The 26,739-nt window shown below is 40.1% G+C and overlaps 1 protein-coding gene across 1 annotated transcript in view; it reads left to right on the plus strand.

The window, feature by feature from the left end:
- The window catches only part of snrnp70 (small nuclear ribonucleoprotein 70 (U1)), a 107,519-nt gene that overhangs the window by 5,765 nt on the left and 75,015 nt on the right, over positions 1-26,739 (plus strand). Inside the window, exons 3-4 of the mRNA XM_028813670.2 lie at positions 16,593-16,655; positions 19,611-19,665. Of these exons, the coding sequence (XP_028669503.1) occupies positions 16,593-16,655; positions 19,611-19,665 (118 nt within the window). The remainder of the gene's footprint in view (positions 1-16,592; positions 16,656-19,610; positions 19,666-26,739) is intronic.

Raw genomic sequence — 26,739 nt, forward strand, 5'->3', positions numbered from 1 at the left:
CCATACCTCCTCATCACCAATGTTCCCTTTGGCTCTGTATCCATTAAGATCCTTATCAATAACCGCTCTTTCTACTTTGGGTGTATTCTCTGCCATTTCATCTAACTCTATGACGAAATCTTTTTTTCTCCATCTCACGAACCCCATTTGTGGGGCATATGCGATGGCGACATTTAACATTACCCATTCAATTTCAAACTTTATGCTACAGGTTTGCATGGCCCCATAAAGTGATAGTTTTCAAAGGAGTGGCACTAATGAAGAGAAGGAATCTCATTGCATTACAGTTGCAGTCAAAATATAGAACTTTTTTATTGAGCAAATTTTGCTAACAACTTGAACTATAATTTTGACAACGTATTTTCAACCATCCAAAGAGGCATTTAGACTTTTCACAAGCACCTCTGGATATCTAAAGTTGTATTGCACTGTACAACTTAATAATAATAATTCATTACATTTATATAGCTCTTTTCTCAGTACTCAAAGCGCTGTCCACACAGGGAGGAACCGGGAAGCGAACCCACAGTCTCCTTACTGCAAAGCAGCAGCACTACCATTGATTTTTTGTAAACCAGCTACACTTTCTGTTACTGTTAACAGTCTGTCCACTGACACGTTAAAATGACTTTTTAAACAACTTTACCATCATTAAACTGCATAATATTTAAACTAATAAATAACAAATAGTGCAACTTGCAGTAATAATACAATTACTTCAAGGCTTCAAGCCCAGGTACATTACACAGTATTCACCAAATAAAAATAAAATTAAACAAGTGCAACTTGGTGATGACATCTTTACCAACTGATCCATCATATTGCAGATTGCATTAACCCTTTAACCGCCAACTCCCTAAATATTCCCCACGCCAGGCGAAATCTGAACAATTTTCGTTTTTTTACTTTTTTACATTTTTTTTACATTTTTTACATTTATTCAAGCAGTATTGACCACTAAATGTTGTGCAAGTTCTAGAAATGGGCAAACACATAATAAAGCACAAAATGTACCTTTTCTCAGGCTTCTGGATTTATTGTCAACTACAAAAACGGAACAGTCAAAAGTAATTCAAAAGTCAAAAGTAGTTCAGTCAATCATAGTTTCATTCCCAGTATTTGAGTTTGTGCAGTTCCCTGCTTTGGCCTGTGGCACAGCAAAGTCCTGGATTGCTGGGACACTTTGAGCAGAAGGTCTTGACGTCTCTACACTGACCCTTCTTTGAACAGACACGACAGCGTTTTTCTGAAAGTCCAAAGTCCTTACATTCATCTGGCAACACTGCTGAAATACTACTCATAGGATCCTCTTTGCCAGTGTATACACGAAATCTATAAATGTAACCTGAATTCTCAGCTAAGCAAAACATCTTGATACCAAACCGTGCCCTTTTCAATGGTAGATACTGTCGAAACTGTAAGCGGCCCTTCCACGACGACAAACTTTCATCAACTGCAACTGACGGTCCTGGCATGTAGGGCAACTGAAATGCTTCAAATAAATGATCAATCAAAGGACGTAGCTTGAACAAGTGGTCGCGGTTTGGATCTTTCTTATCTGGCTCATTTCTGTTGTCATTCAAATGAAAGAATTTCAGCAGCAAAGAGAATCGGTTACGTGTCATGACAGCTGCAAAAATAGGTGTTGCATACATAGGATCTGTAGACCAGTACATCTCAATATCTGGTTTTCTGATTATTCCCATCAACATCAAAATCCCAATGAATTTTTTCATTTCGTTTTCATCAGTGTCAAACCAAGCATGAACACGGGAATGTGGAGGTAAATTGGGATTTTTCTCAATAAACTGTGCTGCATACAGATTTGTCTGATGAACAAAATGTCTGATCAAATCAGGTGAAACAAACAGCTCATAAAACTGCTCAGCAGTGTAATTGTTTACATCAACAATAAAGCCACACGTTCCCTCAAATGAATGCAGAAAAGGTAGTTCACCACGGGCAGCAGCCCAGCTGAGATGCTGGGGATACACCCACTCAGCGCCGTCATCCGATGCGTCTTCATTCACAGTATCATGCAGCGCATGTTGCTGCTCATCACTGTCGCTAAAATCTTCTTCAGAACTGCTACAATCATGATCAGAACTGTCCAAAATCGCCTGCAAAGCCTCACTTGAAGTCAGTTTACGTTTCGCCATATTCACAGCTGTTACATGCGAATCACGTCACATGACCGGCCAAAACAACCACAGACTTGTCGAAATACAACGTAGTAATAATACCCACGCCAAACCGTCAGTTATACTACTTGCCAGGCATTCATATAACCACAGGCAAATGTGCCGGATAATTCCGGCAGTATGGCGTTAGCAATAAAACAACGGTGCCGGATATATCCGGCAGAGGGCGGTTAAGGGGTTAATGTGGACCTTGCTTCAAGCTAAGCTATATACATAAATATTAAAACTGCAACTTGCATTTATAATGCTATTTGTGGTATAGCGGGTCTGTGGCTTCAAAAAAAATATGGCCAGCTTTTAAATCCAGTTAGCCGTGTCCGTCTCTGTGGGTGTGATTTGCATGACCGCTGTGAGTTGATTAGGTAATTGGGGCGAGTCACACCATCATTCTTAATTGCTTCATCGGCTTCTTGCGGCTTGTGATTAAGGCGCTGTGCCCATGGAGACGTATACAGTATACCTCCAAATTTTCAAGTGGGTTACGTTCTTGGAGCACCTGCGAATTGTGAAAAACCACAAATTTTGGATGTGGTTTAAAAAAAAAATGCCTGTTTTTATAGTTTAAACCCTAAATATGCCCCCAAAACACTTTAATGTCAAACTCGGCTTAATACATTACCAAAAAAAGAATGTAGTGCTAGAATGTAAAATACCGATGTTACCGCTATAAGTACTGTAATTCATGCAAGCGCGTTTTCATTGCCAGAAGCCTTAGAAGGTGCAGGGCGTTTTGGCGGCATCTTGGGGCTTTAAGCCTTGATCTGCCACATACTTGGGGGTTAATGCATCCCTGGACGCCAAATACTTTTTTTGTTGCACTTTAAGTAAACGTCACAATTTACAAAAATAAAATGAAATTTTAATGGAACACATTTTTTTCATGCAAAGAGCATCACAATTACTGCAACACTGATAGCTTTCACAGTTCATTAGCAGTGTGTAAAATTATTTAAAAAAAACTAGTGGAACAATATGTACATGGTGTAACTGACACCATGGATGAAATCTCCGATCCAACTGCGCTTGAACTGGCTGCATGCAAGCACACAGAGGTAAGCACTAATGCTGGCAGGCTATACTGCAGCGGCTCAATCACATGAAAAGTGAGGCTGCAGGATGTCATGCTTGGGTCACAGAATTGCATAGAAACACAGGAGATTGTAGAGACAGGAACTGTATTCAAACACTTCAAACAAACATGTCTTTTTCAGAAGTAAAACGAGCTCAGTATGCAGTTAGTTCTCGTTTAAACGAATAGGCAAACATCATAGGGGAACACAACGAGAGCGGGACCCGTAACAGGAGCAGATGATGTGTGGGGGGAGGAGAGAGAAACAAAGCAATCAGCCAAAAAGGACACGTGGTGTTCAGGCTTTTAAGTGTAGCGCGAGAAGCTTATCATGCGACAAAGCAGCGACAAGTAAGGGAGCAATGTGAAAGTAGTCTGTCAGCGTTTTTTAAGAGGGTTTTTTTGAGGAGTGTCCGTGTCTTCTAGGGGTGCAAGATTCCAGGGATGCACCCAGCCTTGGCCTGACTTGCACACACACACACACACACAGACGAAAACAAAGCAAACCGGTAATCAAGCAGCAAATAAAGAATGTAATGAAAACGGCAATACCACCCCTGTTCCCCTTACGTGATTACACATTAACACTAGAATTACCAGAGCCTACGAGAAAAGTCATAAATCCGGCCCACCTTAAATCCATTTGCACCTCTCCCTCAGCGTCTTTTGTCCTGTAAATGTGCTGATTAAGGCAAGCAGCCGGCTATTCCATCCCCCCACCGACTGCCGCAGTTCAATTTGCAAAGAAGTTTCTCAGTGCTCAGTGTTTATCTTTGAGTGAAGTGCTGGAGCTTTATTGGGTAAAAAGTACATCGTCCTTTATAATACATTTCATGTTTGATCAGTGTCATCAACAATCTCTGTAAAAACGTTGCTAACACAAACGTTTTTCATGTATTACTAATAATTGACAAAATGTAGACATGAAATGTATAATGTGTGAAACCTGAAATACAAATATGAAATAAACACTTTCACAAAAGGTACAAGTACAGTACTGTGTAATAGTTTTAGACAGGTGTGAAAAAATGCTGTAAACAAAATGCTTTCAGAAATATAAATGTTTGTTATCAATTTACAAAATGCAAAGTGAGCAAACAAAAGAAAAATCTAAATCAAATCAATATTTGGTGTTACTACCTTTTGCCTTTAAACCTTCATCAATTCTTATAGCGCGTTTGAGTAGTGAGCTACTCTTATTGTTTATATCATACAATAAAAATATACATTTGATTTGCGTCTGTAAATTTATAGTACTTGTCGATTTTTTTTTTTTTTTATTCTCACTCACGTTCAAGCTTCCACACAAATCCCCTCCCCCCTCCCCATGTGACGCCTTTTTCAGATAGACGTGGTAGGTACAAACTTGTTTTGTTATACCCCCTTTTTATTTGAAAACCATGTCAGATCTTGTGTGCGAACGAGACTGGGAAAACTGTGGACGTGGGTGTGAGTGTTGTGCGTGACTGAGGATGACTGTAGATGTGAATTGTTTTTATTCAGTTTTATTCTTGAGTGTTCCTGCACACACTGAATTAGTATGCACCTTCTGATCCATGATGTCAAAGCTGCTCTGACAAAAAAAGACTTTTATATATGACATTTGGAATAATTAATTTTATGACCTGTATTGTACATTTCGGAAAACGTTGTTGCACTAATGCAACATTATATTCATTTGCATGTCTTCATGCGATTGTAGTCATGACGTGACTGCGTTTTGTTTTTTTTTTTTTTTGTTTGTTTTTTTTCCCTCCCGATCTTGGCCAGTGTTTACATGTTGGTATCTCTTTTCAACTCCAGGAGATGCAGAGGACAGAATAGTATAGACAGGTCAGTTCCGCGCCATATACAATCATCAGATTCAAATGTTAATGGTTCCCACACACACCCAAGGACCGTCCTTACATTTACAACATGTGTATAAGGTGTGAAGCCTGAAGTTCAAATATCAAAAACACTTTCACAAAAGGTATATTGTTATTTGGAACACTTGCATTTCATGTGTGTTCCGTGTCTACAACGATCTATGTAAACACATCGTTAAAACAGAAACATTTTTCATTTTTTAGTAATAATTGACAAAATGTAGACATGAAGTGTATAATGTGTGAAGTTGCAGTTTCAAATTCTATTGGCTACTTTCACCATCCCAAGCTGCATTCCCCACTACAGTTGCTTCCTGTTCTCTCTACTGTACAGTATTTCCACAAAAAAAGCCATAAAAATTGTGGTGGATATTTGCGGTTTCTGCTAACAATTATTAGATCGGTTCTAAGAAAAAATCCGCGAATGACTGAGGCCGCGAACACTGAACCGCGACTTCGTTGGGGTTCTACTGTATTTATGGGCTGGCTGGATAGGGGGAAGGCAAAAAAGAGAGAACAGGAGGTGGTTAAAGAAGGGAAAAGGCATTCATGGGAGACAAACCAGACACCAGGAAGGAGAAGTCAGCATGAGCGGGGGCTCCATGATGGAGCGCAGGCTGAGGCACTGTAGGGGCTGGTTTGCCCCACTGACTAAGCGTGTAGAGTGGGGCGAGCAAGATGTAAGGCAATAATAATTTTTATTTATAAGGCACTTTGCATTAGTAGTAAATCTTAAAGACCTACATAAAAATATTTAACAAAGACAAAACAAGATAAAACAATAAATAGTGGCATTCTTGTTAATATGCTTTCCTTAATAAAGTCTTTAGCTGTAAAAGTCTCTTAAAACAGTCCACAATCTGCTGTGTTCTCAAGTTCTCTGGTAGGGCATTACAGAGCCATGGAGCAGCGACTGCAAAGGCCTCCCAATGGATCCGAGTAGCGACTGAGTGAGCGCGAAGGAAGACGGGAGGTGTGCCGACCTCAGACGGTCTGGCTGCACAGTGTGGCGGCAGCCAAGACTAGGGTTGGCAGAAAAGAGTTTGTGCTGCAGCGGCTCTGCCGGCAACACCAGTGATGGGTGAGCCGGGGAAACAGAAGGTGGTGGGGTGCGATCGGGTGAGGAGAGAGACCGCATTTTCACATCTATTTTAACGGATTTATTTATTATGGATTTTATTCCCACGTTTCACTGGTTTGAAGGGTTTATTTATTTGGGTACTGTGTGGGGTTTTTTTTTTTTTTTTTTTTTTTAATATACACTGCAATGACCACTTGGTTTTACTTTTGACTGTTTTTAATAAAAGCACTTGAGCATTTTCCACCATCCCCTGGCTTCAATGAGATTTGTCAGCTCATCTCGGTCATAACTATCGACGGTGTCTGTTCAACCGACTCTAATGTGGGAAAATGGAGTCTGTAGGGGACCGGCATCATCACATGATTACACAGTACCCAGGTACATTACGTAGTATTTCAAGTATTGGGGGGGTGAAAAGTGCTACTTGGCTTGCAGTATTTTCCAGTACTGTAGAAACAGCAGTCACATATTTGAACATAATAGTTTGGTTTTAAAAGGTCGGATGTGGACCATCTCCAGACAACAGACATGGACTCCCTTTTTCGGCAAAAGTTCTTCTGTGTCATCAGGTTCAACTTTATTGTCTGCTACAGCTTCAGTTTCAGAATATTCTGTCCATTTTCACCGCACAGTACCTCCACTAACATATGTACTCCTTCGTATGCGTGTTTAGCGGTGTAGCAGTGAAAAAGGTCCCCTCTTAAACAGTTTCCCACTGTGTCACGTTCCGAACATTGTTTAGGCTGTTGCGGTATAAGACATATCCATATCATAACAAAAATAAAAAATGGTTTTTGGTATGAACTGGTATACCTCCCAGCACTACGTGCCACACCCTGGCCTGATTACTGCCAGGCCTGTTGAATCAAAGCGAAGGGTGATAAATGGACAGGGTGAAAGTGAATGCCAGGATCAGTTAATTTTCCTAATACAGCAGGTGGCACGAAACTTGGAGTCGTGAAGTACAACCCTGTCGGGGTCCCTGGGTGCCACAAGGGGGCGCTGTCATAGGAGGACTGCCCTTGTTCCCAAACAACCCAAAAGTGTTCCTCACAAGTCGTGCCAACTCACTGGAAGCTGTACCAGGTCTAGCATAAAAGGAAAGACACTTAACTGGAAATGAAAGGAGGAAGGTAATCTGATTGTACATAAGTGTTTTGGGTGGTACTTATGTGAAAATTGGCAAAAATCTGATGGGTGACATTGTGTCTGTGATTTGAGGCTCAGTGGTATCACCTTTTATGTTTACAATAGAACATGCATCATAAAATGTAATTTGGTTCTTGTTTGGTCCTTGGTGTTCAGTAATTTAAGTAGTTTATTTGAAAAATGTGAGCCAGTCGATAAATACTAGAAAATATTGGCTTAATGTGTTTGTTTATGCTATAAGTTGCTTTTAGCATTGAAATGGCAGTTCATAATGGTAACTTTAATACTTATTTTGATCATAAACACAATATATATCAAAATAGTCACAATACTATTATTTGATCATGCAGCCCTATTTGAAAGAGTGTTATATTGTTAAAACCATACAGGATTTTTAAATAGTGCAATACCATGCTGAAATTCAAGCCCTCTTAGTGTTGGAGTAACCCTTTAAAAATGTCTATCTAAAAACAGTTGTCAAATTAACAGTTTAACACTAGCAATTTTGTTTTGTGGTGATCTCCAAAAACACATTACTAAAACTAGGAATTTAGAGATCTCAAGGCAAAAATAAAGTTGGTAATGCTGGGTCTAGTAGTTTTAGGTTGGGATTGGGAAGCAATCGCATTCGGAGAGCAACAACTTGTACAGCAAAAGCATTAGTGTGTAGCGGGGCCACAGTTAGTGTTGTAAATGTCAGTTCTGAGTGCGTCTTGTTTCATTGTCCCGTTTGCTGTTTGTATGTGTATCAGTTAATGCCGTCCCCGTTAAAGGGGACGGATGATGGAAGGAGACCACAGCCGCAAACCTGGAAAACACCTGTTCACGATTAATCAATTACTGCCGTGACAGGACTATTTAAGCCAGCAGGAGGAGAAGGAAAGAGAGGAGAGAAGGAGATTTTTCACATTCATGACCACGAGCCATCTGTACCTGTTATATTCCACATTGCGCATTTCCATCCAGTTTGGTTTTTCTATCTTCAAGAACCTCATCACGAGAGACCCCGGGGTCGGAATTAATCATCCACCACGCACCGAGGATTCCCGGTGAGGCTGCTCCATTTTGTCCGGGGAAAATCAAACGACTCATTTTTCGCTAGTTCAGTCAACCGCATTCAGGACAGTTTTTTATAACCGGACTCAAGTTCACATTCATTTCCTTATATCATTCAATTTTTGTTATTCGTGTTGTGTGTTTATATGTTACAGGGGCAAGGGGGGTTTTTTGTTGTATTTATATTTGGTGGTGTCTTGTTGTTGCTGGGGTGGAGGGATATTTATATTTATATCTGTTTTCTATTTTTTGCATGTCTTGTTTCATTTAATACATTTACAGTGATCCCTCGCTATATTGCGCTTTGCCTTTCGCGGCTTCACTCTATCGCGGATTTTATATGTAAGCATATTTAAATATATATCGCGGATTTTTTGCTGGTTCGCGGATTTCTGAGGACAATGGGTCTTTTAATTTCTGGTACATGCTTCCTCAGTTGGTTTGCCCAGTTGATTTCATACAAGGGACGCTATTGGCTGATGGTTGAGAAGCTACCCAACTTACTTTTCTTTCTTTCTCTCTTGCGCTGACTATCTGTGATCCTGACGTAGGGGGTGTGAGCAGGGGGGCTGTTCGCACACCTAGACGATACGGACACTCGTCTAAAAATGCTGAAAGATTATCTTCATGTTGCTACCTTCTGTGTGCAGCTTTTAAGTATGCTGCACGGTGCTTCGCATACTTAAAAGCTCAAAGGGCACGTATTGATTTTTGACTTCGTTTCTCTCTCTCTCTCTCTCTCTCCCTGCTCCTGACGAATGGGGTGTGAGCTGCCGCCTTCAACAGCTTTGTACCGGCGGTGCTTTGCATACTTAAAAGCAGCCCTATTGATTTGTTTGCTTTACTCTCTGTTTCCTTTGAAGAGGAAGATATGTTTGCTTTCTTTTAATTGTGAGACAGAACTGTCATCTCTGTCTTGTCATGGAGCACAGTTTAAACTTTTGAAAAAGAGACAAATGTTTGTTTGCAGTGTTTGAATAACGTTCCTGTCTCTCTACAACCTCCTGTGTTTCTGCGCAAATCTGTGACCCAAGCATGACAATATAAAAATAACCATATAAACATATGGTTTCTACTTCGCGGATTTTCTTATTTCGCGGGTGGCTCTGGAACGCAACCCCCATAATGGAGGAGGGATTACTGTAATCCGTTTAATTTTACATCCTGCTTTTGTGTACTTATATTTACACCGTCGATTGTGGGGAAAAGTTTAATTGGTTAGAAGTACAGCTTCGCAGTAAATTATCCAGGCCACAGGTCTTGGAGGTGTAGCTGCTGGCTGGGTAAAGGGGTCGGCCGTTACAAGTGTTAAACGTCAAGTGCAGCTGTTAAAACAAACTTTACTTATGTAGTATGTTAAGTGTTGAACACTAGAAGAGTGTTGCCTTGATTTATTTACTTATCTTCCTACAGCATAAAGTCACAGGAGCTTCCACCTGCAGCTAAAGTCACTTCGGTACACATGTAGATTGTGAGCATGCCCGTGTACCGATCAGAGGAAGCTCTGCAGTCAACTTGTGACTTTACACTGTAGGAAGATTTATTTACTTTAACATTCGATCTGGATTTTATATAAGTAACGCATAAAGGTTTTATATAAAGACCATCACAAAACAATCACAAACTGGGCTTTGCACACTATCTTGGCGAGCTCTGTAAGCCGTGCTTTTTCTTTGAAGGACAGGTGTGGGGTGGGTAGACTGGCACGACGATGCTGGACCCCTTGGTGCATCCAAACGGTGCCATCTTTCACGCCTGGTGCAGCTGCACTGTTTTGTTTAGTGGACGTTTCTTGCTGGGAGGGGAGGGCTTCTGTTTCTCAGATATTGAACCCTTGTCCTCATTGGAGTTCACCTCTGTTATAGCACGCCTTTATTTGAACACGGCAATGTTGGATTGGGGGGAGTGTGAACACGACTCAGAATAAAACTGAATTAAAAATGCAAGTACCGGCTGTTACACACTCAAATTAAATGTATGTTTTTATTGTATAATGGTAAAAATAAGAGCAGCTCACTACTCAAAACGGCGGGGAATCATGCTGGGTATCTATACGGATATGGACTCGGTAATGTTAGGAACGAAAGGATGCCACATCGTTTGATGGAAATGTAAATTATCAACCTACAGAGGGCTGAAGTCAGACACCCTGAAAATCAAAGTGAAAAAATGATGCAGCAGGCTAATCCTTTTTGCCGAAATTTCTTTTCAGCAACTCAGTTGTACTCAGTTTGTATGGCCCCCACGTGCTTGTATGCATGCCTGACAACGTCGAGGACATGCTGCTAATGAGATGACAGATGGTGTCCTTGGGGATCTCCTCCCAGATCTGGACCAGGGCATCACTGAGCTCCTGAACAGTCTGAGGTGCAACCTGGCGACGTCGGATGGACCGAAATATAATGTCCCAGAGGTGTTCTATTGGATTTAGGTCAGGCGAGCGTGGGTGCCAGTCAGTGGTATCAATTCCTTCATCCTGCCTGCATACTCTCGCCACATGAGGCCTGGCATTGTCATACAGCAGAAGGAACCCAGGACCCACTGCACCAGCATAGGGTCCAACAGTGGGTCCAAGGATTTCATCCTGATACCTAGTGGCAGTCAAGGTGCCATTATCCAGGCTGTATGTTCCTCCATGGATATGCCTCCCCAGACCATCACTGACCCACCAAACCGGTCATACTGAACGATATTACAGGCAGCATAACATTCTCCACAACTTCTCCAGACTCTTTCATGTCTGTCACATGTGCCCAGAGTGAACCTACTGTCATCTGTGAAAAGCACAGGGTGCCAGTGGTGGACCTGCCAATTCTGGTATTCTATGGCAAATGCCATTGAGCTCCACAGTGCTGGGCAGTGAGCACAGGGCCCACTAGTGGACGTCAGGCCCTCAGGCCACCCTCATGAAGTCTGTTTCTGATTGTTTGGTCAGTCATTCACACCAGTGGCCTACTGGAGGTCATTTTGTAGAGCTCTGGCAGTGCTCGTCCTGTTCCTCCTTGCCCAAAGGAGCAGATACCGGTCCTGCTGATGGGTGAAAAACCTTCTACAGCCCTGTCCAGCTCTTCTAGAGTAACTGTCTCCTGGAATCTCCTCCAAGCCCTTGGGACTATGCCGGCAGACGCAGCAAACCTCCTGGCAATGGCATGTATTGATGTGCCATCCTGGAGAAGTTGAACTACCTGTGCAACCTCCGTAGGGTCCAGCTATCGCCTCATGCTACCAGTAGTGACACTGACCATAGCCAAATGCAAAAGTAACGAAAAAACAGTCAGATGAGGAGGGAAAAATGTCAATGGCATACACCTGTTAAACCATTCCTGTTTTGAGGGTCGTCTCATTGTTGCCCCTCTAGTGCACCTGTTAATTTCATTAACACCAAAGCAGCTGAAACTGATTAACATCCTCCTCTGCTACTTAACTGACCAGATCAATATCCCAGATGTTTCATTGAATTGATGCTACACTCTGATTAAAAGTGTTCCTTTAATTTTTTTGAGCAGTATATTTAAACATTGTTCATGATAATTCTGTGGCTTGTCAATTTATAAGCTAAATGCTGGATATCTGCAAATGTTTTATTGTTTACAGATTGTAATATTTAAATGCTCCTCCTGAGTTACAAGTCACAGCTTTTTTAATTCTTTGATTGTTCTGTGCCCATAATGTAATAAATGTCATCATTGCATTAGATTGTAAAGCAGTTAATATTTTGATAGTATGTTGTGGTAATGCTCGATCATGTTTTAGGTCTGTTGCATAGTGAATATTGAACTGAAGCTTGACTTTTTACATTTAAAAAAAAAAAAAAAACACCCTTGGATATTATTTTCCCCAGATTGTTAAGCCTAGTATAAATGGGGCATTTGAAATTCCAAGTAGAGCCGTGGCATGTCAGTAGACATGGACCTGTTTGGTCTGAGCTACCAGAAATTTACTTTCAAGCTCCATGTACTGTAGAGTGAGGAAACCTCTCCCCATTAACATCTGCCATTATAAATGAAAGAAATTTGTGATTTTATTATCCTTTTACCGACAAATGTGTTTAAGAAACGGCAATGTTTAAAATTCCAAAGTGCAGGACACATGTATGTTATGTATTCATGGAAAAAGTAGAACACTAAACAGTTTGAGGCAACACCACACCTTAACTTTAAATCATTCAGGACAGACTTTCTTAGTTAGAAAACTCCGTTCACCTGCTAAACAAAAACACAATCAAAATAAAATGGCAGTGTCCTCATAACTGATACTTGCACTGAATAATTCATGCATGAACAAAAAGCTGGTCTTTTTAGACTTGCTTGAAACTTATTAGTTCAGAGTGGATATGATGCTGTGTCACTGTTTTACTTCTAGTTTTAATGTAAATTACAATTCATCAGCCACACAAAAATCTAAACTGAAAGTGGTAAATAGCCAGTATGTGTTTTATCCCATTCCCCATGCATGAATTTGGAGTAATTCACCTGGAAGAAATCTATGAAGGATCCTGTTTTCATTTCCCTTTGTAATATTTCAGCAGTGGAAATGGTGTGAAATGGATGAATAATTTATACCGTGTGAACGGCTCACTTTTGGTCTTTTAGTAGGTAATGTAGTTATCTCACCAACAAAGTACAAGTATATTAGGGTGCAAGTTAAGTAGTCAAGTGTCTTTTGCAGTATTGTTAGTCGTAGAATCTGTTATGTCTGACCTCGTGGCTGCTGATTCACTCATATATACTCTGTGCAATAAACAGCAAACACTGCCTTGATGGCTTCTTGATTTGACATATAGTATTTTATATTTAGATGTTGAATGAACTGTCATCCCAGGTAAAATCAAACTATTTGTAAACAGCACAGGTACCCCTGACTTTCTGTAACTCTTCTTTTTTTGATCCTGGCTTTTTTTTTTTTTTTTCTCCCCCATGATCATCACCATCGGTCCGTATGGGTGGAGTCAATGTAGTCAGGCCTAGAGTGAGAACTGAGTTTTTTGGATTTTATTTAGCGTTCAGAAGAAGTTGGGTAAAGTATCTCCTGAACATTGTTTTGTGGGCTTCTGCATATTGATTTTCCTTAAATATTGAACTAAATCGAAATTCAACATTTTGCCCATCTCTACTCTTCCATGCAGAATTCTTTCAGCTATGCGATGTTTGAGGGGTCCCTTACATGCACATTCCATTTCATATCATCCCACAGCATCCCAGTGGCATTCAAATCTGGTCTTAGACTTAGCCATTTCTGTACCCTTCAATTCTTTTTAAGCCAATCCTTGGTGAAATGAAATTACTGGTAATGTTAAGAGCGATTTGTAATGTTGCAAGGATCAGTTTTGGTTGAACTTTATTCTTCTGACACACAATCTCCTTATCCTCAAGCAACCTCTTAACAATGAAGAACACGTAAAGGCTTCTGTTATGTTGAACTGCCTAGACCTTGATGCAGCACAGCAGCCCCAAACAGTAGCATTTCCACTACCATGCGTTACAGTTGGTATCAAGTTCTTACGGTCAAATGCTGTCTTTGATTTTTGCCAAACAAGTCACCCGTTACTATGGCCAAATAACTGTTTTCCTTGTCAGTCCAGAGCATGTTGTTCTAGACGTCCTGGTCTATGCTTTGGTGTTCTAAAGGTTTCCTCTTGGCACTACTCCCATGGTCATCTCTTTCTAGCCGCAGACTTGTATGCTTTTACATCAACAGTGGCTGCAGATACCTGTAGGTCTTGTAGTGAAATTCTAGGGCTCTTGGTGACTTCTTTTAGTACCTTGTGTTCTGTTCTTGGGCTGAGCTTGCTAAGATGTCCTGACTTTGGCAAGTTGGTAGAATGGTTGAATTCCAGTTTTTAGATCTTTTTAAATCCCTTCCCAGACTTGGGCATCTGTGACCTTTTTTTCAGAGAGCTGTTTCGATCTAGACATGATGGTAGCATGCATTTCAATAAGCCAAACTAAATGTAATATTTACATATATCCTCCAGTATCCTCTGTAAAAATGTTCTAATCCTATTTTGATGGTTTTTTACTTTTAAGCCTCTTTTATGATTATATTTAATGTTCTAAAAAACATAGTTTTCATAAGCCAATTTACTAGCCACTTGAAATTTTGTTTTTGGAACCTTTTTTTTTTTTTTTTTTAAGTTTATTGCTATTAATCTTGACATTTCCTGGATATCCATCTTTTCTGGCTTTTTTGTGTCAAAATTTTGAACAGTAGTAGAGTAATGTACAGTAATCCCTCCTCCATCGCGGGGGTTGCGTTCCAGAGCCACCCGCGAAATAAGAAAATCCGCGAAGTAGAAACCATATGTTTATATGGTTATTTTTATATTGTCATGGGTCACAGATTTGCGCAGAAACACAGGAGGTTGTAGAGAGACAGGAACGTTATTCAAACACTGCAAACAAACATTTGTCTCTTTTTCAAAAGTTTAAACTGTGCTCCATGACAAGACAGATGCTCCATGACAAGACAGAGATGACAGTTCCGTCTCACAATTAAAAGAAGGCAAACATATCTTCCTCTTCAAAGGAGTGCGCGTCAGGAGCAGAGACTGTCATAAAGACAGAGGAAAGCAAACAGATCAATAGGGCTGTTTGGCTTTTAAGTATGCGAAGCACCGCGGCACAAAGCTGTTGAAGGCGGCAGCTCACACCCCCTCCGTCAAGAGCACAGAAAGAGAGAGAGAGACAGAGAAAAACAAGCAAGCAAAAATCAATACGTGCCCTTCGAGCTTTTAAGTATGCGAAGCACCGTGCAGCATGTCGCTTCAGGAAGCAGCTGCACAGAAGGTAGCAACGTGAAGATAATCTTTCAGCATTTTTAGACGAGCGTCCTTATCGTCTAGGTGTGCGAACAGCCCCCCTGCTCAATCCCCCTACGTCAGGATCAGAGAAAGTCAGCGCAAGAGTGAGAGAAAAGTAAGTTGGGTAGCTTCTCAGCCATCTGCCAATAGCGTCCCTTGTATGAAATCAACTGGGCAAACCAACTGAGGAAGCATGTACCAGAAATTAAAAGACCCATTGTCCGCAGAAATCCGCGAACCAGCAAAAAATCCGCAATATATATTTAAATATGCTTACATATAAAATCCGTGATGGAGTGAAGCCGCGAAAGGCGAAGCGCGATATAGCGAGGGATTACTGTATACAAATGTTATGATTGTCCCCTCTGGGATCTGTGTTTACCAAATTAATAGTCTATGCTAATTCCAAGATCTTGCTCCATTTCATCTTGAGTTTGTCATGCTTGGGGAGTGTGGACCTTGGAAATTAAGATGTCATTCTTGTGTGTGAATGAGTAAATCCTTGGATGGTTAATATGCTGCTACATTGTCCTATCCATATTACTAACCGAGAATACACCAGATATAGACGCAGGGACACGGCGATGGGACCATGAGACGTACTGCGCAGGCACACGTTCCATAAACCGCAAGCGAAGTCGTATCCACCGCGAACGAAGGAGTCACGGCCCAAGAACAAAAGAGCTCAACTAACGTGAATTAGAAATGAAGCAACAACGCGCCCATAGCTACCACTAACGACACAACCACACAGAAAAGAGGATTCTGCGCTGCACCCCAAAGTCAAATGTGAGAGGCTACGGAGGCCCCACAGGTCCACAGAGAGAGTAGTACGAAAGGCGCAGGCGTCACTGCCATATTGTGAGTGGCACTACTGCGGAGTGAAGTTAGGAATACTTGGGATTGTACAAACTGGTAAACGCTTTACACCAAATTCAAACACAATACAGCTCAACGATACGAACACGAGCCCACCTGGATAAGATCAATGAACGCAGGCGCCTACAACGCGCGTCTGAAATGCCGCGGGCAAAGCGGGCACGGCTCCAAAACGAACGAGCTTGACTAATGTATTTCAGGATACCCAACGCAGGGGGTAGGTGAGCGAAGCGAGCAGGGGGCGGAGCCCCCTTGTTGTCTATATGTGTAAATGACTTTGAATGTCATGGGAATACACATTTGGAAGCCTTAATCTGTTTTAGGCATTTGTAACTCTAATTTATAGTTAATCATAGATGGTTTACAAATGAATTTGCATAACTTATACATCATAAATACTAGAAATTATATCATTTTAGACAAAGGATGTGTGTGTTTTTTTTTTTGGTTTGTTTTTTCTCCCTATAACGTATTCCTTGCATCTTAACAGGATCCTCGTGATGCTCCCCCACCCACAAGAGCTGAAACGAGAGAGGAGCGTCTAGAAAGAAAGGTAATTGCATTTACTTGCATCTCCTTTGCCTTTTTAGATGGGTATTTTGAGGGGTGTATGCATACATATATTCTTATCACTTTTAAGGTTTTAAGTTTGTCTAATGAAATCACACCTGTGAATGGTTTCCTTTTCTAAAGTTCATTCAAACAGTATTAAAATTTTTTTTTTTTTTTTTAAATCCACAGTGAACAATTCATATATAGGGTTGTCAATACTAGAATATTTGTATTCGATATACAGTACCAGTGAAATTTTGTGATTTGATACTTATACCATTGCAAAAACAGAAATTCCTTTCAACTACTTTTTATTGAAAATACCTTCATTATTCAAGTGAATTATATTGTGTCTTATTCTGTAAAAGTGTAGAGTACTGGTTTTTACAACAGTTCTGTTTTTGCTGTGGTATCAAATGGCTATCAAGTATCATGAAATTTCACTGGTATGTGTCAACTACAAAAAAATATTGTGATAACCCTAGTATTGACATTTAGTTTTTTAAAAACTGCTTTTTTACACATTAACATTACAGGCATCCTAAAAATGTATGTTTGTAATTGAAACAATTGGACCTGCTGGGGGAGAGTTCACTTTTAACAACTACATTTGTGCAAAGTAGAACAGTCTTTCTGTGTGTGTGTGTGTGTTTTTTTTTTTTTTTTTTTTTTTTTTAATATAAAATATTGCTTTGTGAAAGTATTCAGCAATATTTGTCCTATTTTGTCACATTGCAACCTGTATAACAATTAAGGCAAAAAAAAAAAAAACAAAAACAAATTGTAAGTCTATCTATCTATCTATCTATCTATCTATCTATCTATCTATCTATCTATCTATCTATCTATCTATCTATCTATCTATCTATCTATCTATCTATCTATCTATCTATCTATCTATCTATCTATCTATCTATCTATCTATCTATCTATCTATCTATCTATCTATCTATCTATCTATCTATCTATCTATCTATCTATCTATCTATCTATCTATCTATCTATCTATCTATCTATCTATCTATCTATCTATCTATCTATCTATCTATCTATCTATCTATCTATCTATCTATCTATCTATCTATCTATCTATCTATCTATCTATCTATCTATCTATCTATCTATCTACACTTTGTAGAGCCATCTTTTGCTGTATTTAGGGCTGTAAGTCTGTTGGGAAATGTCTGTATTAGCTTAGCACATCTAGACCCTGGGAATTTCACCCATTCCTCAAGGTAAAACTTTCTAATTCCTTAGTTAATTATGTTGCTTTAGTGTATTGCAGTTTTCAAATCATACCACAAATTCTCAATTGGATTGAAGTCTAGGTTTTGACTTGTGCATTCTAAGATATTTAAATGTTTCCCTTTAAACCACTTCAGTGCTGTGCTTTAGCAGTATGTTTAGGGTCCTTACCCTGCTGGATGGTGAATCTTCATCCCCATCTCTGGCACACTGAAAAGGTTTTCATCCAGAGTTGCACTGTTTAGTGCCACCCATCTTTCCTTCGCTCCTGAGCAGTTTTCTTTTCCCTGCTGATTAAAATCACTCCTACAGCATGCTGCCACCACCATGCTGCACTGTAGGAAATCAGCTTCTTGGGGTGATGGGAAGTGTTGGGTTTGTGCCTTACATAGCATTTCCCATGATGGCCAGAAAGTTAAATTTTTGTCTCTCATCTGACCAGCGAAGCTTCTTTTGATTTGTTTGGAGAGTGTGCCACATGCTGTTCGGCAAACTGGAATGCGGGTTCGGCTCCATGCTCCCATCTGCTGTCCGGGAGCCCTTGAACCCGTCATCCGTTTGGAGCCTGACGCAGCCAAGGATCGGAGGGCTACCGGACCCGAGTGAAAGGCAGCTGTTCCTGCAGGAAGGCGACTCTCCTATTGAGCAGCCCAGATGGGAGTAGCAGGGGAGCAGTCATGGTAAAAGAAGACACCGGGCTTTGTGTAACTGTTTAAAGGATTGCTTCCTGTGATATTTTTACCTCGTTGTTTTTAGAAGATTTTTCTATTTGTTTTAAACCTCCACGTGTCACATTCGTTTTATTGATTATTTATTTAAGGAAGATTTTTGAATCACTGCACCTTATTTATTTGAACATTGTTGTTGGATTTTAAAAAAAGCACTTGACACTTTTATACTTCATCCCTTTGCTATGTTGTTGCCTCACTGCTAAGCTCATCGGTAACATTACCGATGGTGTAGGGTTCAAGGGCTCCGAACAGCAGATGGGAGCATGGAGCCGAACCTGCATCGTCAGTGTTTTTGTTTTTTTGTGTTTTTTTTTTCCTTCAAGAATTTTTTTTTCCTGGCCACTATTCTATAATGCCCCACTCTGTGGAGTATATAGCTTAAAGTTGTCCTATGGACAGATGCTTCAGTGTTACCCTTGGTGTGTGTTGCATCCCTGATTAATGTCATCCTTGCCCAGTCTAAGTTTTGGTGAGCAGCCTTCTCTTGTCAGGTTAGTGATGTCATATTATTTGTTTTGATTAAATGGATTTAATTGTGGTTTGTGGGATGTCAGGTGTGTTTTTTTTTTTTTTTGTATAGCTCAACCCTGACTTGTTTCGAGTGGTCCTTGGTTATGGTGTTGTAGACTCAGTGTCATGTGACACTTAGACTGCGCACTGTTGGACTCTAATCAACTAATTATATAACTTCTAAAGTTAATTGGTTGGACCAGAGCTTATTTAGGGGTTTCATTGCAAAGGAGATGAATACATATGCACCCACAACTTTTCAGTTTTTACTTGTGTTAAAGTATTTTCATTTCACTTCAATTTGGGCTATATTGTTACATCCATTACATAAAATCTATTTATTTTAATTCCAGATTGTAATGTGACAAAACTGGACAAGCACATGGGGAAATTAATATTTTTACAACGCACTGTACTTTTTGGGTATTTTTTTTTATTTAAACTGTATTTTAATGAGTAAATCTTTCCAGAGGCGAGAGAAGATTGAAAGGAGACAAAACGATGTAGAAGCAGAGCTCAAAATGTGTAAGTGTTCTAATTTTTAGTTTGTGTCCAAGTTGATCAATTTCATGTTTTCATCTTCCTGCATTACATATAAACTTGTGTTCAGATTGAGTATCTGGTAATGTGTGCAAAAGATATTAGAGGGAAAAATTTATATGCACGAACCCTGCATAGCTTTTTCTAATGTAGGATGCAATTACTATTGCAAGCCCATAAGTCATGCTCTTAAAGCATTAATATCTTAGGATATTATTGGAGATTAACCCCCATCTTGAGATGGCACAAATATAAAGCAGTGTGTTCAAGTTGCTTTAGAAAGGAATTTAGACTATTAGTGAGATTTGACCATTGTAAAAGATAGCCAGCTCTGCGCCTCATCTTGCCAAACTTCACTCCCATGTGATAACCTTTCACTCCCCAGGGGTATGGTTTTCTGTAGCTTGTGTTGTGAATGCTGCACACACCTCATTTTTAGAATCCACTACTTTCAGGTACTTTTTCTTTCAGATTTTAAACAAATAAGCTGTTATTTGAAATGGGCAAGATGTTTGACTGTGAAGACAAGGAGGCAGTTAGCATTTATTACTGAACTGTATTTGAGTGAGCAAGAATATCTGTTATAAAAAAAAATCCTGTAGAGAAACTGTATGGCTACAATACGTGATCTTCACATTAAGATTACGGAAGACACTTAAAAGACCTGCAAGACTAGAGAGACTGGCCACAGAGCGTCTCGCGGGGATCTTAAACATGAGACTTTGTGCCAAGGGATTGACCCAGGACCGTCTCGCAATGACGTATAACATGAGATTCTTGCAAGACATGCCCTACTTACAAATAAGAGCAAGGGCAGCCAGCAACACACTCGCTCGTGTTTTGGCTTTGAGCACACACAGATCTAGGGCTCTCAGCGCATATAAAGCGTATAAGGAAAATACGCTATAAATGAAACGTAGACGACAAAGTGAAGAAAGCAGCATGGAGAAAGACTCAAACGCGTTGGAGAGACAAAAAAAAGCGTAATCTAGGTGCAAATTCAGAAAATAAGGAAAGTAATTATCAGCCCGGAACAAGTGGAATTGGGAAAAAAAAAGCAAGTCCAATCAGGATGTTTGCGCTATACTCATGCAGAGCAGGTTAGAGATTATGAAAGCAGTGGAATTTGAAAGGCTCAAAAAAAAAAAAAGTTGGCACAATACACGTGGAGAAAGTTAAAGAATATGAAAGTAGGAAAATTTAAAAAGTATAAAAAAAAAAAAAGTAAAGATCGCAGGAGCGGAAACGAACAGAAATTATTATTCGTAAAGGGGAAAATAATCACCATGGACCAGGTGTCGTCAAAAAAAAAAAAAAAAAAAAAGCAGGATAAAGTGAGGTCAGAAATAAGACAGAGTAGAAAACAAAGTAAAACATCATAAAAAGGTTAAACAAGGGGGGCAAACACATGCAGAGCAGGTTAGAGATAATGAAAACAGGAATTCAAAAGACTCAAAAAAATAAAAATAAAAAAAAACCATGTAGGCGCGAAACACATGCAGAGCTATATACAGAATATGAAAGCTGAGGAAAAAAAGTAAACATCGCGTTAGCGCGAAGAAAGACAAATTATTACTCGGGAGAAATAACAAAGGCAAATACAGATCGAATATATGGACACAGGTGATGTGTCAGAAGTATGTAAATATTGTAAGGCTTTGAAGTTTAAGTTAAGAGAATTTCAAAAAACGGAGTTTTTCTCACATGCATTTATTGGTTACTTTGCAAAAAAAATTAACTGCTGATGATGTAGGTCTGTGCTGAAATTCCAAACGGAGAAAGCTATCCTGAATTATGGTACAAAGTCATTAAACACATGTCTCACTGACCTCATTAAAAAGATTCAGCACATTGGGACTCAAAGATTCCAAATATTGTTTTTACAGAAGTTCTGAAATAAAGGTGAAACTAATGAAATAGCAACAATTCAAAGAAAAAAAAATCTTAAGTGTGTATCCGGAAAAACAAAAACGGGGGTTGACGAGTGAAGCGAGCAGGGGGCAAAGCCCCTTAGTACTGATAAAAGATCCACCAAATCAAAGAGAAAAGCAGGGAGGGTAAAATTGGTGAGACAGAGCGAAATATGCAACTGGAAAGTACAACAGTGCAATGAACAAGTGGTGATTTGTGGTGCTCATTTGGAAAATGTAAGTTTTGACCTCTCAGGAAGAGTACCTTTGTTACAGGGAATGGGACTTCCACCACTGGAAAACTTTAGACGTGTCCGGGGATATACCTGCTTTATGTGAGGCTGCCATATATGCAACAGAGAGGGCAAATTTTTCAGCTGTTGTCAGTCATGGAGTTCTGGAGACATTTTTCCACTTCCAAAAATAATAATGGAGGAAATGATTAAGATCTGAATGCTTATTGAATCTTATTTTTTGCAGTGTTAAATATTTGCTTAGCATTGATGCATGACAGATCTGAGTGACCATATGGATATTGCTATTTACATGGACATCATACAGGAACACTGTTAAAAAACCAATGATGCTAGATTGTTCTGTCTTGCCACCCATCGTAAGAGGTACTAAGCTATACAGTATTCAGTTTGATTGTGAGAGACACTGCCATTGTTTTATGGCTCTGAATTTTAGTCTGCTTTAGTTCAGTCTGTTCATTGAAATGAGTACCTTGAAATATGTTTGGAACCACAATTTTCTTTAATGGGCATTCAGAAACGTGTTTTTTTTTGTTTTTTTTTCCCTCCTGTTCAGCTGTAAGAAGCCATCCACAGAGAAATGAGCATTGCATACATGCTGGTCTCCTTTCAATTGATCTTCCATCCAAGTACTCATGTCCAACCTAAGCACTTTTAAGCCATATCTTTTCAAATATGATGGTTTCTATAAGGAATTTGATGCACCCTTGTCCTTTTTGAACTCATTTTTAAGTAACAGTTGTGAAAATCATGAAAGGCATTAGTACTGCAGATCAACACTTCAGTAATGTCATCACTTAATCTCTTACTGTTTAAACTGAGATGGTTCAACTGCTTTTATGAGGAAAGATTACTCATCCCCTGCAGTCCTGGAATCATCATAGTCACTCTTCTCTGGACTTTTTCTATTGCTGCTGTCTTAAAAAAAAAAAAAAGTCCAGATACTTAAACTGCATGCAGTGTTCCTCACTAGTGTGTTGTAAAGCTTAAGCATAACCTTCTTTCTTGTATTTTACACATCATGCTATAAAGCCTAACATTCTATTAGCTTTCTTAATGGATTCTGTACACTGCCTGGAGGTCGACAAAATTCTGTGGAATTCAATTTTCAAACCCTCCGTTCAGTATTCAGATTCAACGTTTATACCTCCTACACACAATACCTTACACTTGCTTACATTTATGTCATCTGACATGAATTTGCCCAAGCCTGTATGCTGTCTAAGTCTGTCTGTAGTGCTTCAACAGATTCTAGAATATCTGCCAATTCATCTTGCTTGGTTTCCTTTGCAAACTTAACCAACTTGTTTTACTATCAGTATAGTTTATGTATTTTAAGAATAGCAGTGGCCCCAGTACTGACCCCTTAGAGACATCACTCTTAACATCACCCAATTCTGATAAGGTTCCTAGCACCGTAAAGGCTGATTTATGCTTTGTCGAGCCTGTATTGTACCTACGATGTAGCCCTCGTAGCTACAGCATAATCTGAAAGTGTACCTCCCCAAAAATGTGACTGTCGCCTCTATACAGACCCCCGTCAACTCTGATTGGCCTATTTGATAACTACGCATTTCCTGAAACACGTTTCTGTTAGTCTTCGCTATTCTGAGGCAAGTGTGGAGCAGACAGAGTAAATATTTGTTGAAGAAGCTGATGGCCATATCATGGTGTGAAATATCTAAGAACATTTGAAAGTCTGTGAATGTATAAAAAAGTGGAAAATTGTGAGGAACAAATGTGCTCACCTATGTAAGAAAATGTGTAGCAAGGGGAGTGGTGATCCTGGAGGTCAAAAATGACCATATTTTAATGGATCTTTCGCTTTTCTTGCAAGCTATAAACTCATTCTGGCATGTGTCTTCAGTGTAGTACGATGTAGGAGTATAAACTGCTTCCAACAGGGTGTTTTTTTTTTTTTTTTTTTTTTTTTTTTTCTCCTCCCCAGTTTCCTACTAATTCCAAATTTTGGGACATATTAAACATGTATCACAGTTCCTTGATGGTCTCCACTTTGAACAGCTTATCAAAGTTTTAACACTTTTAGGTTTTGCCACATCTGTTCAAAAATATAGGCTTTGAAAGTTTAACAGTTTTAGTCTTTGTAACTTTGCTCTGCCAAAAGAACTGCATATTATGGACTTTTGACAAAACCCTAGTGTTTCCAGCCCCTCTACACGTGTATCGTGATTATTACAAATTACTAAATCTAGGCCGGCTTCTGTGTTGATTTAACATACTTTGTTAAATAGTCACTGATATATCTTAAAAGCCCCTGCACCTCAATATTTGTAAGTTTAGCCCTGTTAATATTTGGATAATTAGTTACTCATGATCATAATGTTTCCCCTCTAATCTTGCCTTTTTAGTACTATTAAAAAGATGTGCATTGAGATTACTGTCTGCTTTGTGAAGTCTATTACACAGTTCTGAAAAAAGACCCCTATGACTAATACTTTACAGCCATCCACACAAACATTTAAACTATCGTCTATGTACAAAAGTCTGAGCACGCTGTCTGTTGCATCATCACGCTCACAGGTTATGTGTGAGCATGTGTTGTTTCTGTATCTGATATGCGGAAAACGTTGTACTTCCAGGAGTCTGCACGTAGCCGCATTTATTCAATTATTTGTTGACTGTGTGCGTCTGTTTGATGTAAGTTACGCTTTGATGTTTATTAGAAATAATTTTCTGCAAGTAATGATAAAGCTCATAACGTTGTTTTACTAACATGTTCAGACAACCCTTTATGTCAGTGTGTTCAGTTTAATGTTTGCAGTATTATCCAGTACTATAGAAATAGCAGTCACACATCCATATTACTAACCGAGAATGGTAAACCGGATGGCATGGACGCAGGCACACGGCGAAAACCGGATGGCATGGACGCAGGTACACGGCAATGGGACCATGAGACATACTGCGCAGGCGCGTACAGCGCGCGTCTCATAAACCGCAAGCGAAGTCGTATCCACCGCGAACGAAGGAGTCACGGCCCAAACATGAAAGAGCTCAACTGACGTGAATGAGAAATGAAGCAACATAGCGCCTATAGCTAACGACTAACGACACAGCCACACAAAAAAGAGGATTCTGCGCTGCAGCCCAGATTCAAACGGAAGAGGCTACGGAGGCCCACAGGTCCACAAAGAGTACGGAAGGCGCGGGAAAGTACGAAAGGCAAAGGCACCTACACAGCATAGTGAAACCCGACATAGTACGGAGGGCGCAGGTGTCACCGCCATATTGTGAGTGGCACTACTGCGGAGTGAAGGCGCAGGCGACACCGCCATATTGTGAGTGGCACTACTGCGGAGTGAAGTTAGGAATAATGTGCTGCTTGGGATTGTACAAACCGCTGAAGGCTTTACACCAAATTCAAACACAATACAGCTCAACGATACAAACACGAGCCCACCTGGATAAGATCAATGAACACAGACGCCCACAATGCGCGTCTGAAACTGCGGAAGCAAAGCAGGCATGGGTTCAAAACGAACGAGCTCGACTGATATGTAAATCACATTACAGTGATGCATCATTGACAGTACAACCACAGAAAACGCTCAGTATTAACAGTATAACAGTAAGTGCAATTATCCATATTACTAACGGTGAACAACGGATAACTAATGGAGTCATGGTCACGATCCAGTTCGACTAACGGAGCTACAAACACGAGCCCGCATGGATAAAGTAAATAAACGTAGGCGCCTACTACGCGCGTCTGAAACCGTGGAAGTAAAGCAAGCTCGGGGGTTTGGCGAGTGAAGCGAGCAGGGGGCAAAGCCCCCTAGTTTTAAAATACAGTAATCCCTCGCTATATCGCGCTTCGCCTTTCGCGGCTTCACTCCATCGCGGATTTTATATGTAAGCATATTTAAATATATATCGCGGATTTTTCACTGCTTCGCGGGTTTCTGCGGACAATGGGTCTTTTAATTTCTGGTACATGCTTCCTCAGTTGGTTTGCCCAGTTGATTTCATACAAGGGACGCTATTGGCAGATGGCTGAGAAGCTACCCAGCTTACTTTTCTCTTTATCTTGCGCAGACTTTCTCTGATCCTGACGTAGGGGGATTGAGCAGGGGGGCTGTTCGCACACCTAGACGATACGGACGCTCGTCTAAAAATGCTGAAAGATTATCTTCACGTTGCTATCTTTTGTGCAACTGCACGGTGCTTCGCATACTTAAAAGCTCGAAGGGCACGTATTGATTTTTGCTTGAAAAACAAACTCTGTCTCTCTCTATCTCTCTCTCTTTGTCTGCTCCTGACGAGGGGGTGTGAGCTGCCGCCTTCAACAGCTTTGTGCTGCGGTGCTTCGCATACTTAAGCCAAACAGCCCTATTGATTTGTTTGCCAGAGATTGTTTTCTCTATCTATGTGACATTCTGTGCTCCTGACACGCACTCCTTTGAAAAGGAAGATATGTTTGCATTCTTTTATTTGTGAGACGGAACTGTCATCTCTGTCTTGTCATGGAGCACAGTTTAAACTTTTGAAAAAGAGACAAATGTTTGTTTGCAGTGTTTGAATAATGCTCCTGTCTCTCTATAACCTCCTGTGTTTCTGCACAAATCTGTGACCCAAGCATGACAATATAAAAATAACCATATAAACATATGGTTTCTACTTCGCGGATTTTCTTATTTCGCGGGTGGCTCTGGAACGCAACCCCCGCGATGGAGGAGGGATTACTGTAGTCCACATCCGACCTTTTAAAACCCAAAGTATTTCCAGACAACAGACAATGTCATTATGTCCAACTTTATCATCTGCTTCAGTTTTGGAATGTTCTGTCCATTTTCACTGCGCAATACCTCCACTAACGCATGTACTCCATTGCACACGTGTTTAGTGGTGTAGCAGTGAAAAAGGTCCACCCTTAA

Source organism: Erpetoichthys calabaricus, chromosome 11 (genome assembly GCF_900747795.2).
Source record: "Erpetoichthys calabaricus chromosome 11, fErpCal1.3, whole genome shotgun sequence".
Taxonomy (NCBI): domain Eukaryota; kingdom Metazoa; phylum Chordata; class Cladistia; order Polypteriformes; family Polypteridae; genus Erpetoichthys; species Erpetoichthys calabaricus.